Source organism: Tachypleus tridentatus, chromosome 6 (assembly GCF_004210375.1).
Source record: "Tachypleus tridentatus isolate NWPU-2018 chromosome 6, ASM421037v1, whole genome shotgun sequence".
Classification (NCBI taxonomy): Eukaryota; Metazoa; Arthropoda; class Merostomata; order Xiphosura; family Limulidae; genus Tachypleus; species Tachypleus tridentatus.
Window position 1 is genome coordinate 77685424 of NC_134830.1, and position 14572 is coordinate 77699995.

At 34.7% G+C, this 14572-nt stretch overlaps 1 protein-coding gene across 1 annotated transcript in view; it reads left to right on the forward strand.

The window, feature by feature from the left end:
• LOC143251645 (cell adhesion molecule Dscam1-like) overlaps positions 1-14572 on the forward strand; it is a 111958-nt gene that overhangs the window by 78904 nt on the left and 18482 nt on the right. Inside the window, exons 17-19 of the mRNA XM_076502908.1 lie at positions 223-321; positions 10163-10351; positions 12894-13187. Coding sequence (XP_076359023.1) covers positions 223-321; positions 10163-10351; positions 12894-13187 — 582 coding nt within the window. The remainder of the gene's footprint in view (positions 1-222; positions 322-10162; positions 10352-12893; positions 13188-14572) is intronic.

Sequence of the window (14572 nt, forward strand, 5' to 3'; positions counted from 1 at the left end):
ATTGATCAATTGAGTGCCATATATGTTATATTTATCAGCACATAACATATCCCAGTAGACAAACTTATTTAAACTGTATTTAGACTGAAGTTAAGTGAGAAAGTCTTAGTTAATCCCATTATAAGCTATTTCTGTTGTGTTTATTGTTTGCATTTAAAATACAACATTTTCCACTTGAAAAGATCAATTTTTAAAACAATAATCATTTCCCTCAATATACAGACCCGCCAAAAGCTGTAAGTGTTACGGTGTTATCAACTACGTCATCACTTGTTCAGCTTCGTTGGACGCGATCAAGTGAAGATACTAACCCGATCACAGGTATGTATGAGATTTTTCAATCATTTGTATGTTGAATAGTGTTTATAACATCGAGAATTTTAATATCAAATTCTGTAATACATGTTAGTTAAAGTAAACCGTATTAATGACAAAGCATAATTACTATCATGATTGAGAAAGTTAGTTTTAGTTGGATTTTTTTCCACAAAACTTGTTCTTTTTATTCTTAATTTGAACTGTGTATGTTTATTTCTTAATGACCTCTCTTTATATTATTTCTTTGGAAATAATATTATTCAGCACAGTTTATTTCTTAATTAACATTGTTACGTATTATAATTTACATCAGATAAGCTTCCAATTTATTATGTTATGTATTACGATTTCAAATAGTCTAAAACTGAGTTAAGTTTCAAAATGAACTTGGAAATTAATTAAATGTCGATATGTATTAAATTTATTGTAGGTGCCAACGCAATTGATACACACAGTTTTCTTTCTTAACGCAAGTATATTTTAGTATACAAAGAATAATATATAGTTTATATATATATAAAAACGGCTGGTATGGGTTGGCAAAATTTTGTATGTAGAGGAGCGAACAACGTTTCGATCTTTAAACGTTGTTCGTTCCTCTACGTAAAAATTTTTTCTCAACCCATACTAGCCGTTTTTTACATATATATTTTTCTCTACAAGTGAGTTTTCTCGTCATCACAGAACATATAGTTTATAATAACAGTTATTACAAACAACTATTACAAATAATGATTTATATACAAGCGTTTTACAGATATATAAACAAAATTAAGTCTTCTATCTGGTCTGAAAATGAATATTTTATCGACAGTTCACGATGAGAGAATTCAATCTGAATTGATGTAGGTAAAAATTATTTAACGGCGAGCCAGCTATCTATATCTTCACACGTGTGTTTTGTTTTGTTTTTTTGCAGCTGAAGTTATACAAATACGTCTTCGTAGAAATTCTAACATTCGAAGTTAATCTGCTAAAGTTAAACAGTTATAATGTTCGACGCCTTTCAACGTTCCTGGTCAAATATCTTTAGATTCCCGATCAATAAGCGTTTATCACAGTTATAGCTTCCGAGATTTATGGTATACCAATTGTAGCAAACCAACAATATACATCTGTTTCCCGGCTTATCGGTTAATAAACACTAAGACGAGGTTCGAGAAGTTTCTTTTGGCAACAATATGTTAGTGCTTTCATAAAACATATATTGTTTATCCTTACATGATAATCGTGTTCAAATTTAGGGAACAGACTGGAATTTTGCAGTACACATTTAACAGTATGAGCTAAACAAACGCATTTCTAAATATATTTATTTAATTAAAACAAACATCGATACTAAAATAAATACATAATAGCAAATCCGATACACCATCATTAGTAAGTTGTTCAGGAAGTAATTAAATTTTATTTACTGTAGACCAACCGTAACGGGCATACAAATACTGGTAAACAACTGCAGAACCAGACACCACCTTTCATCAGTTTCTCCTAATCTATTACCATAATAAAAAACGTATACCAAAAGTGATGAACAAGTATACAGTTAAACATCGTTTCTCAACAGTTTTCCTCGTTTTATGACCCTCATCGCCGTACCAGTTTTGCAAATTTCTGGTTTAGTGGGGATGTACTAGAAACCAGAATGGAAACGAAACTCGGTACCAATAATTTACTACTATATAACCATGTGAAGTGTAAGTAAAATAAACATGACGACATGTTTCGAGGTGCGACATAATCCTTGTAGGTATAAAAGTGGGGGACACGTGAAAAACTATGTTGTATGGTAATGTAAACACGTGCACCAAGTGAAATTTTCATCAGTTGCTAAATAATTTTATTGGTATTAGGTAAGTAAAAATTAGGTAATATTAAAGACAAGTATTAATTTGCTAAACATTTTAACTTGTTCAGTTACCTAAATTCGGAGTAGATGTTTGTTTTTGTTTTGTTTTTGAATTTCGCGCAAAGCTACTCTAGGGCTATCTGCGCTACCCGTCCCTAATTTAGCAGTGTAAGACTAGAAGGAAGGCAGCTAGTCATCACCACCCACCGCCAACTCTTGGGCCACTTTTTTACTAACAAATAGTGGGATTGATCCTCACATTATAACGCACCCACGGCTGAAAGGGCGAGCATGTTTGGTGTGACCGGGATGCGAACCCGCGACCCTCAGATTACGAGTCGCACGCCTTAACCCACCTGGCCATGCCGGGCCGGAGTAAATGTTCAATGGCGCTTTACTGATTGTTAGGCTCAGCATCTTTTAAAGTTGTCATCAGAGTTTACTTCACCTGTAGAATGCCCTAAAGGAAACTCTGCTAATTCTTTGAAAGAAGCCGAGACTAAACAACAGCAAAATGCTACAGAATTTTAATATAGGTAACTGGATTTTACTTAAATAATATGTGTAATTTTAACGTGTAATTAATATCATCTAAGGTTTTTACGAGATAATATATTCATTGTAACCCAAAACGACCTCCTAAATTTTACCATTTGGTTTTCGAAGTCTGGCATCATTGAAAGTTGATCTTTATAGGTTACAAAATAGACTCTTATCGAGGAAACACATAGCTACATTATAAAGTAAAATATATATATTTTGTGAGTATAATAACCAGTTCATTTTACGCAGTCGAGACTATCTTTCATAATAGCATCCCAACGCAGTAACAGTTATATTAGAGTAAAAATGTATTTTATGTGTAAAATTGCTTGTCTATAATACTCTCTTAGTTTCTTCCTTATGAGATATATAACATAAATTACAAAACAGTTCCGTCTTTTCGATAAGTGAGATGTATAAGCTATTTGTGTCATACAATTATCAAAAAGGCAGAGAGGACTAAAATTATATAAATATCAAAAATATAACAAACTAAAAGCTACAAAATGCCCAAGTATCAGGTAAAACTTAAATGAAAAACGATGGCCCATAAAAAGCTAAAAACACAAACAAGTTCAACAGTGTCATCATAGCCAATGACACTTTTCAATGTCGAAGGCAAACCTTTAAGAAAGATATGTCTAAAATGCCTCCACTTCTCACATTCATAAGGATGGCACGAATATAAAATGTGGACAGTTAAGACCCAAGTGTCACAAAGGCCACGCATTGGTGGATCAGCTTCACATAAAAACAAATTGTGAGGAATAAAACTGTGGCAAATGCGTAGCCTAAACAAGACAATCCTTATCGAAATAAGATGGCCAAATAACACAGAATGTTTGGTTTGACAAAGCCTGTTACAAATTTTCTCTCCCCAAATGACCTGCCAGTTGGATATAGTCCACATATTGGAAAGACACAGCTATGACATTGCCAGAGCAGATGGATTTAGCAAAAGTGACAGCAGGCTCGTTTCCACCAATACCACCAACATGTTCAGGTATCCAGAGAAACTGGATAGAAATGAGTGACAGAGAAAAGTGAGCAAACTGTTTGTAAATGTCCAAGAAAACACGCTAAGAACTAACATTAGGTAATTCCACAGCCAGTAGAGAGCGAAGAGAGTCAGTGCAAAAAGTGCAGTTAATGTATTGCTTAGTTTCAGGCAATTTAAGGCAAGAAAAATGGCATGCAACTCGGCACTAAACACAGAAACTGTAGAGAAGATCCTAGTGTTGCAAGTCTTCTCAAGATCAAGGAAAATGGGCACAAGATGCTCCCTTTTGAGGAAAGCTTCAATATGAAACAATTGATCCGCAGTAGAGTGCTGTCGACAAAACGCACATTAATTGGGCGAGAGGGGATAGTTTGATTCAATAAACTAAACAGAAATTGTATTAACCAACCAATTCAAAACTGTACAATGGGATGATAATGAGAAGCATCTCCTAGTAGGTATCACCTGGTTCAACTGATCTGCTGCCAGACCAATGAATAGCAAGTTTATGTTCCACCAGTATAAATGGACGATTATAGTTATAGGGATAATTTGCCCAAAAAGAAAGTGGTAATTGCTCAGCCCACGATTTGATGGCCAAGAAGATAACGGAAGAGACAAAAGTACTCGAAATGTAAAAAAAACAGTCCTCTAGAGCGTCAGCGATGTCCTGAACATCAATAACTTCTTGGCCATTGGAGAGCAAAATAGTAAAAAGATTGGAAGCATAATACCCGAAATCTACCAAAACCAGTCCAAGATTACCTTATAACTGGTGGTAGAAGAGATGCTGGTAGTAAACTTAATTCAATATTCCTTCTGGCTTTGACATTTGTCCAGCTAGACATGGACAGGATCTTGCTGAAAATTCCATGATGACGAGAAAGCCCACTTGTAGAGAAAAATATATATGTAAAAACAGCTAGTATGAGTAAAGGAAACTCTATGTAGAGGAGCGAACAGCCGTTTTTACATATATATTTTCCAGCTGGAAATTATTACAATTAGTAAAACTGGAATACTTGCAAAATGTATCCCAGACTGTTTTTGAGCCTTCTGCATTCTGGACAAGAATACCATGGGAAGTACATCGAAGTCTGGGGAATCGAGAAAGCATCTGATTAAATAATAAATTCAGTTACTGTTTTCATGTAGTCTCTAATAATGGGAAAACTAATGACATCAGGATATACGTCCAAGATAAGGTGATCCTCAAGTCTTTCACCTTGTTCCAGTTTCCATCATGGCACACAAGTTGGGCGATATTAACTGCAGCCAAATTCTTTCAAAATGATGAGAAAAGTTATTAGTGTCTCTTTGGTTATTGTCCATCCTCCGAGTAAAATGAGAAAACGTTAAGGGGAACAAATGGATAGATGAATTGCAATAAAATACTGCCTAAGAGTGTGAAAATAGGTATATAAGCTTGTAATAATGAGAAAAGGTTTATGGTATGAGACCATATGCTCCACAGAATGACTCTGCCCATCAATATCAACATTAAGCCAAAAGAGATTCTGTCCATTAAATTATTTCAAAATGAAAAAAAAGTCCAGTAGCTGTTAACTAAAGCATTGGAATATGACTGATTGTAAATCTCTCCTGGTTACAGGCAAAGAGAACATACAATGATGGTATAACCCATGGAGACACAGCTAAATCCTCCAGGGGAATATTAAATGGTAGAGGCTTGTAAAGTAGATGTTGGTCAACCAGCAGTGCCACACCTCAATGAACGTGTCCATCACATAACCTATCATTCTTGTATCAATAATACAAAAATGTAACAGCATTAAGAAGTCTGAGAAATGGTTTCTGTAAGGAGAAATACAAGAGATGACAAGAACTAACCAAGTCCTTAATGTCATCTAAGAATAACAACTTCGACAGCTTCCCTATTTTAAAGTGGCCCTTCTTACTAAAGAGGAGAAGGAGGTAGAGAACTCTTCTGTTTGCAATTTGGGGTGATTGGACAGATCTCTGTCAGACAAAGGAGACTCTAGTGACTGAATGCCTGACTGAGTAATGGTTCTGCACTTCAGAGCCAAAGGACAGATACCCAAGCTATGACTAGATATGACAGTGGAAAAATAGACAGGAGAAGATGTAGACTTGTCTATTCTAGAACCCACAGAGGACAAAACACTCTTTATATAGTGTGAAATATGTCATGTAGTGATATGGACAAATTATTTTGCACACTAAATATGTATTTTACTCTATCTATGCATGTCCCTGGTGGGAGACTATTTAATAACCTATTAAAAGTTGCAACTATGAACAAGAACGACATGTTATTGGTTAGAAGACCGTTTTGCAATCCATATTATTTACCTATTAAAGAAGAATTTAAATAATCATTATGAACAAGTTTCCTCGGTAGGAGAATATTATGCAAGGTAGCCTCGACGTCCTAAAACAAAACAGAGTACAGTACAAAAAGTAGTTTTGTAATTTATGTTATGTACTTCATAAAGAAAAATCTCAAGTAGTCTAATGGAGAAGTTATTATGTTCACAAAATACGTTTTTACTTCATATGTAACTCTGGTGAGATGTTATTAAGCAACTTATATAGTTCACTTGTCAAAAAGTCGAAACTCTAAATTTATGATATGTATCTATTAAAGAAGAATCTAGAGTGATGCTATGAACAGTTTATTATACACACAAAATATATTTTTTATTCGATCTATGTGTGTCTCTGGTTAGAAACTATTTAGCAGGCTAAATAGTTCATTATCAAAGCTCTCAGAAACCTAGAAAGTTAAATAAAATCAACGTGGTGTAGTATAAATGGTCGTTTTATAGCTTATGTTTTGTATCTCATAAGGAAGAATCCACGTGGGAGGCTATTATGCCGCCTTAAGTAGCTCAATCGCAAGAAAACATATTAAAATCGGTTCATCCTCTCACTTTTTAAAGTCATTCTCAATCTCTAAACAGTCTACTCAAACTGAAGCCCTAAAAACCCAGGAGTCATTTTCCATAGCAGGAATGGGCAACTTATTTTTCATAGTGGCCACAACTGTGGCTAATGAAAACAACGTTGCCACACTTTTCAAAAAAAAGAAAGATGTTAGTTTGGTCAAAATAAATGCATTTCAACTAACCTTCAATGAGAAAATTGATGAGAGTTTTCATCAACAAGTTTCATGTAATTTGGCTTAATGTCTGTGCTCAATGAGCATTTTAGTTCTGACTCTAAATTTATGTAAGTAAGCCAAGATCTGTATCTAGACTTGAGAAAATCTAGCGTATAAAATGTGGATCCAAGCATGGAAGATAATTTTGAAATTGCTATCTTTAAATTTTGAATATTCTCATTTATCAGAATAGTAAGCCACATCTCTCTGAAAGAACATTTTTGTTTACCTTTTAGAGATTCTACACTTTGCAAGATAAGCATCTCGTCTTCAAATCCACACTTATACAGAAACAAAAAAGATGCAATTTTCTTACTGAAATTTCTTAAGTCAAATTAAAATGGATCTTGCAAAAATTCAAATATCAATTTCAAATTTTTAAATTCGGAGAAACGTGATTCAAATTTTTGAGATAGATGTTTGATCCAGTTTACACAAAGATCATCTTTAGCATCAGAGAAATCATAGTCCTTATTACTTTCTAGAAAACTATTCAACTTTTCAAAATGTGCCAAATCATTCTTTTGTAATTGTTCTGCAAGGAGGTTTAGCTTTAATTGAAATGCATGTATAGACTGTGATTGATCGCTTATTATTTTACCTCTTCCATGAAGCTTCGTATTCAAATTATTCAAGTGAGTCATCATATTGCACAGAAAGTGCAAATCATACTGCCATTACAAAGTTTGGATTTCAGGAAAATTTTCAATCCTACTTTTTTCAACAAAGTACTCTTATTTGAGGAAATAAGGAAGTAAATCGTTCTAAGACTTTATCTCTACTTAACCATCTTAAATTTGCAAAATCAGTAAGATAATCAAAAATACAGTTACTGCATTTCTTTAAAGACTCAATAAACTGTCGATGGATGAGAGAGTTTCCACTTCTAATATAAATCACAATTTTATTTTTGAATTATAATTCTCCAACAGAGTTTTAATGACCACAATCAATATTTCTTTCACGAGTTAAGCATCAGAAAATGATTTTTTTTCTGAGCTAGAATCCAAGATACTTTATAGCTAGCTAACGTTACTAGTTCTGTTTATGATAAAAATCTTTTTAATAAAGTTGTGCTTTGAGACGGCTAATTTCATTAATAAGGTTTTTGCTATCAATAGGAAATTTTACATCAAATTTGTTGTGAAAATTGTTAATGTGTTGCTTAAGGCTGAAAACTTTATTATTCAGAAAACCTTTGTTACACAAAAGACACACTGATTTATTATTTGCTTCAACCACTGCAAATTTCAACTCCCAACTTTCATTTAATTTTCGTTTCGCGTTTTTCCAGTTACGCGCCATTTTCTTTTCGGCAGTAATGCCAGAATTAATTAAACTGTCTTTATTTTCTGAATGTTCACCATCATCTGGATTATTTCGTTTTAAAATTATCCACTTAACCATATTATGGCATTAAAAACATATTATATTTAAACTCTTGAAAGTTGCACAATAAAAATGTATTTGCAAGCGCATGCAAAACAACGCACACTAAATAACAAACATCTAAACCATACTAACGTTAAAACATGGGCGGAGTCTATGGCAGTGATGAAGCGCGCGACATTAGCGATGACGTGAGGCAGTGCAGTTGCTGATTACCAAATTTGCAATAAGAAATAAATGATAGAAAAAGTTGATTCCCGAACTCGATCCGGCCACATGCGGCCAGTGGCCATGGAAATGCCCACCCCAGGTCTATAGCTACGCCTGCACCTTCGCCACACAATCTGCTCAGACGAGACCCTTGCGTGGGAGAAAAGATACTCATATTCCAGAAACCCGTGAAGTTCAACGTTTTCCGTCACGTATGCCAAATCTCCTGGCCTGCATCTCTTTCGTTGGCCAGCATCCTTCAGCAATTTCTTCGGTTTTGATCCTTCCATTCTCCAACAGCAAACAACAATACAGCAGAACCAAACACTCACTTCCTTATCTTCCATCCCATGCCCAGTGATGACGATAAAAGTCCACCTCTTGACACATATCGGAAACATCATGTCAATGATCTAAACACCATGATAATCTTTGTGAAACGTTAACCTTTCAGTCACTATCCTTTTCTTTCTTCAACCAATAAAGTCTCATAGGACACCATCTTGCACTTATTGGCGCCAGATTATGAAAGTGGTTTTTATTGTGTTTCTCCCGCTTTTCCCCATATCTAAGTCTAGACATTTGGTCTACAGATCTTCAGTCGCTCTGAAGGACCACAGATTCAATATCGGATATTGATTTTGGTATTATACCGCTCTCTGTTTTTGTCTTTGCTTGTAGGCCCAAAACGTCTTGCTATTTTTTCATCATGATGAATATCAATAAAAATGAAGGGGGTGAATAGAAGGAACGTTCTCCATATAGGTTGTTCTTGAGAGAACCTAAAGTATGGAAATCGCGAGACGTTGAGTCAACAATGATGTAATTGAAAAATGTAAACTTAAACAAGCCGAGTAATCCGATCATATAGCTAAATAGCGATTTTCGCGATAATAAGTTTTCATCGGAAGACTTACCCCCCCCCCTTTTCAGAAAATACAATTAATCAAACATCTTAAACTAAGGATAAGATTAAGTGCTTAATTAATATTTTAAAATAAATACAAAAGTAGCAAACATTGTTTATTTGTTTAGAACAGAATAAAGTCTCGAGTAGTCGTTTATTTTTCTTATATTTAAAACCAGTGATAAGCCTTCAACAGTGTGCCCAGGCATGTGAGTCCAATAGCTGTTTTTCTTCATTCGACCTTAATCACATATAATTCTGGGGTCGGCCACTCGGTAGGTTGTCTCTGACAACAATTTTTAAGGGCGCCATAACATCGTTTTATCGGAAAATCTCACACATACTTTTGGGCATGACAATATAATTAAAAAGGATATCATATTGATCCTCATATTTGAGAAACGTGGTAGTTATCACCAAGTCTAACCTCCTTGCTCTCTTCAAAAAGTTATTGCATTATTTGAATTTTGTATACCTAAAATTTAATATTCTCTATTCGAGTTTTAAGCATTGTTGCCATTTGTGCATCACATTTATCAAACTTTCTTTACAGATTTTATCTCGATACAATGAAGACATCAGTTACTGAGGAGAAATTTCACGTTAGGTTGTCCAATGGTTGTTCCTTATGTTTGAAAGGCTTATACAATCACTTAAACAATGCATTGTTTGATAGTAGCTTGTATAATAGACCTATCGATTTCTTATTTTTGCTACTTTTCTTTATCTTTTCTCGTTTCAGATTTTATATTTTGCAAAGTGTACAATCCTTTGTAAGTACCATGTATGTTAACTTTGCAGGTTATATAATTCACTTCCGACTTAAGGAAGGGAGTACCTGGTCCGAAAGTCTGGTTTCGGGAGACAAAAACATCCACTCAATAACAGGATTACAGTGTGGCAAAACCTATCAATTTTTTGTAACTGCACTTAATTCTTTGGGTAAAAGTGACCCCAGTAATATTGTCATCGGTACAACTAAAGGTTCAGGTGAGATAATAGTTGTTAAACTTCTCACGCTACACAGATACTTTGAAGTTGATAAGCTTGAGCATTTTTTGATAACAGTAAAACATTTAAATCTAAGCTCTTGTTCAAAATCACTGACAGTTACTTTTTATTTTTAGGAATGTACACTTGTCAGTAACTACATAAAATTATTGAATGAAATATAAAAATACTTCACTTTTACATTCAAAACGAAAGTAATCAACAATTGTTATAACATTATCTTGAAAACGAAAGGCGGAAGACTATCGAAACGTCGTCCTCTACACTTGTGTCTCCACAACAGGCAGCTGCCGTCCATTCTACGAAGTTTCATCATGAATATTCTGCCTAAACAATCTATCAAAGAATGTATCTTTTATATTTCTTTTCTATTAAACTAAAACATCTATAAGCTTAGAAATACAATTACCCAGGGGCAACGCAAGGTGTATTTAATATTCATGGGACAATGGATCACTTATTACAGTTTGTTGGGTTTTTTTTTTCATTTCGCGCAAAGCTACACGAGGGCTATCTGCGCTAGCTGTCCCTAATTTAACAGTGTAAGACTAGAGGAAAGGCAGCTAGTCATCACCATCTACCGCCAACTCTTGGGCTACTCTTTTACCAACGAATAGAGGGATTGACCGTCACATTATGACGTCCCCACGGCTGAAAGGACTAGCATGTTTAGTGCTATCGGGATTCGAATCCACGACCCTCAAATTACGAGTCGAACGCCTTAACCCACCTAGCCTTGCCGGGCCTCACTTATTACAGAGAGGTCTTTCAAAATCCTGGCGTCTGAAATGATACATTCAAGTACTATACAATTAAATCGCTAAGTATTTCTAGATAATCGATGAATATCAATTGTAATCATTCACTATAAAAGACTTATCCCTTATTCCCTTTGCCGCTCTGTCGAGAACGTTTTCACGCTCCTGTAATGCTCAACAATATACGTGTACATAGTCGCTTAACAACTGAACTATCACTTGATCTTTCTTAGGCCAACTATGGTGTTTATGTTGATTTGTTAGAAACGTTTTCATCTCTTACTTTTTGATAGCTTTGTTGATATAAAAATAACATAGCTTAATTCAGAAGTTTTATAGCATTGAGAAGTAACCAAAAACAAAATTAACCAAGTGGTGTTTCAGCTAAGCCTTATGTTACGTTTATGTATTAGGCCTAATGCTTAAATCGCACAAGTTTTGTTTGTTTGTTTTGGAATTTCGCACAAAGCTACTCGAGGGCTATCTGTGCTAGCCGTCCCTAATTTAGCAGTGTAAGACTAGAGGGAAGGCAGCTAGTCATCACCACCCACCGCCAACTCTTGGGCTACTCTTTTACCAACGAATAGTGGGATTGACCGTCACATTATACACCTCCACGGCTGGGAGGGCGAGCATGTTTTGCACGACGCGGGCGCGAACCCGCGACCCTCAGATTACGAGTCGCACGCCTTACGCGCTTGGCCATGCCAGGCCAAATCGCACAAGAAATAGGCCTACTACTTGCTAGTAACGTCATAGTCAATGATTAAAAAGTGTTAATGTTATTTAATAAATATTCTTTTGCTATTTTAACACATTACCTACGTGGTCTTAAAATATAAAGAAAAATATACATTTATTACTACCAAATGTCTTTTATCGTTTATAGAAACGAAAGAGTTGAAAATTTGTATCGAAATGTCCGCATTTTGTTTTCTAAAATCTAATCTAGAATATAGTAAAAAGGCTCAACAATTCTATTTAAGTCTCTCTCAGAGCTCACACGTGCTTTTGTTCACGATAACGTTTAAACTTTCTGGATAGTTATTATCAAAAATGTAGTGATTAAATAATTACTTCAAGACTCGTCAAACAAGTGAAAAGGAAGTGCATTTTTAAGGTACAGATAAATCCGTTTTAGTTAAATTATATGATTTTCGTTAACTATTCAGCAATGAGATCCCGTCATTTTTGACGGGCTTTTATATTAGTATAAAGTATAATTGCTCATATTTAACAACAAATCCCATACAGCCTGACTAGCAAAAAAATGTAGTTTCAAGGTATGCCAGACCTCATCGTTCCAGTAAAGCCTGTAACTGTGACAGTGAATGGTTTCAAAGAGCCTTATCTTAGGCAATCACATTAGGGAAACAGCTCGAAAAAAAAAAAAAACATGTTTATGTATAAATAAAATTAGTATTTCGAGACAAAGAAAGCTACACTGACAATTTTTTATCACCGACTTGACTGATATATGCTAATATAGATCGCAGGTGCAACTGTCAGCTGTTTATAGTATGTAATTGATTATATAACATAAGCAAATATGTTTCTTATCGTAATTTGTGTCACCATAAATTGAAGTAAATTCTAGTAATAATTGTAACTGTACAAAAATATGGCCTTACTTTTTTAGCTTCATACAGTAGAAAGTATCTTTAGCATTTGTACCATCCTGATAATATTGTAAGATGCATTTATACAGAGTAAACATATCCTACTTTATTCTACGCATATATTTTGTGTATAATGTCTTTCAGCTCCAGAGGCGCCATCACAAAACGACTTAATCTCTTATAACTCCACTAGTTTGGCATTTAAGTTAACCAGTTGGAGAGACGGCGGTTGTCCTATACAACACTTTCAATTGCAGTATAAAGCCCAAGGCCAAATGGAGTGGATAGTGATTGATTCCAAAATCTACCCAGAACAACAATTAGTTGTCATTACTGGTATGAAGCCAGGGACCTGGTATTCCGTTCTCGTGACTGCTGTTAATAGCGTCAGTGTCGTGGAAGAGGAGTACAGAGTAGCGACGCTCACTCTTACTGGTGGTAAAATAATATAAACTTTTAGGCATCTGTTAGAGGAGCTTGTATAATAAAATCATTGTATCATTTTTAGTGCTTCAATTAGAACTATTGTAAGCTCCGTCTAAGATTATAAATTTGCTGTATTCTTAAATACACTGTTTACGAAATTTTGAATCAGATATGTGGGAAACTAAATTGCTAGTGTTTTCTATGTTTCTTGTTTCGTTGTAAATAATGTCATATGTTTAAAATATTTATTAAAAATCATCTTCAGAATTTATTGTTTTGAAACGTGCTAGTTCAACGTAAAAGTATCAAATTGTAACAACAAGTATGTTTCACAGTTTAATTATAATCACATTAGTTGTTTACTCAATAAATACAAGCTTGGGATTAAGTATTTTGAAGACGGTTGATATGGGTGTTAAAACTTTAACTAAAATAAAGTACAGAACAACGTTTCAACCTTCTTAGGCCATTTTCAGGAAAACAAAGAGAGTTTGCAACTGACCGTTGCCGGGCACATGTCTTAGGGACAAAAGTGTAAACGGGTGTAGGATTGTAGGAAGCGTTACATTACATGTCAGATTATTAGTTAGTATTGTTTGTTTGTTTTGAATTTTCGCGCAATGCTACACGAGGACTATTTTCGCTAGCCGTCCCTAATTTAGCAGTGTAAAACTAGTAAGAAGGCAGCTGGTCATCACCACCCACCGCCAAGTGGGTTAAGGCACTCGACTCGTAATCCTAAGGTTGCGGGTTCGAATCCACGTCACACCAAACAAGCTTTCCCTTTCAGCTGTAGAAGTGTTATAATGGTGCGGTCAATCCCACTATTCGTTGGTAAAAGACTAGCCCAAGAGTTGGCGGTGTGTAGTGATGACTAGCTGCTTTCCCTCTAGTCCTACACTGTTAAATTAGGAACGGTTAGCGCAGATAGCCCTCGTGTAGCTTTGCGCGAAATTAAAAAAAACAACAACAAAAAACTAACAAGTGCCAGACCATTAATTAGTATAGGTATAAAGGTGTTCTTTTATATTGGTTTAATTTTGGTTTGAGTTGTTATATAAATAGGACTTCTTTGAGTTTGCAGTTGCTTGTCTTTGTTTCTCTTTTAGTGTCTGGGTGTTTTCTATGATTGTGTTTATTTGATTTGCAGTGTTCAAAAACGTGTGAAGGTTGGTTTATTTGTTTTTTAAATCTGGTTTCCATTTGTTACTTGTTTCTTTAATAAGAAGTCGTGATAGTCGTTACATTGTATTTTATAAATAATATTGGTGTTGTGTTTGTCAGTGTAGTTTTTACATAGTATGGACTTTAGTTTTATACCTAGTTTTTGAATAAACATCAAAATTCTAAAAGCATATAAAGGCAATGTTATAGTTATAATGAACACAAATGAATGC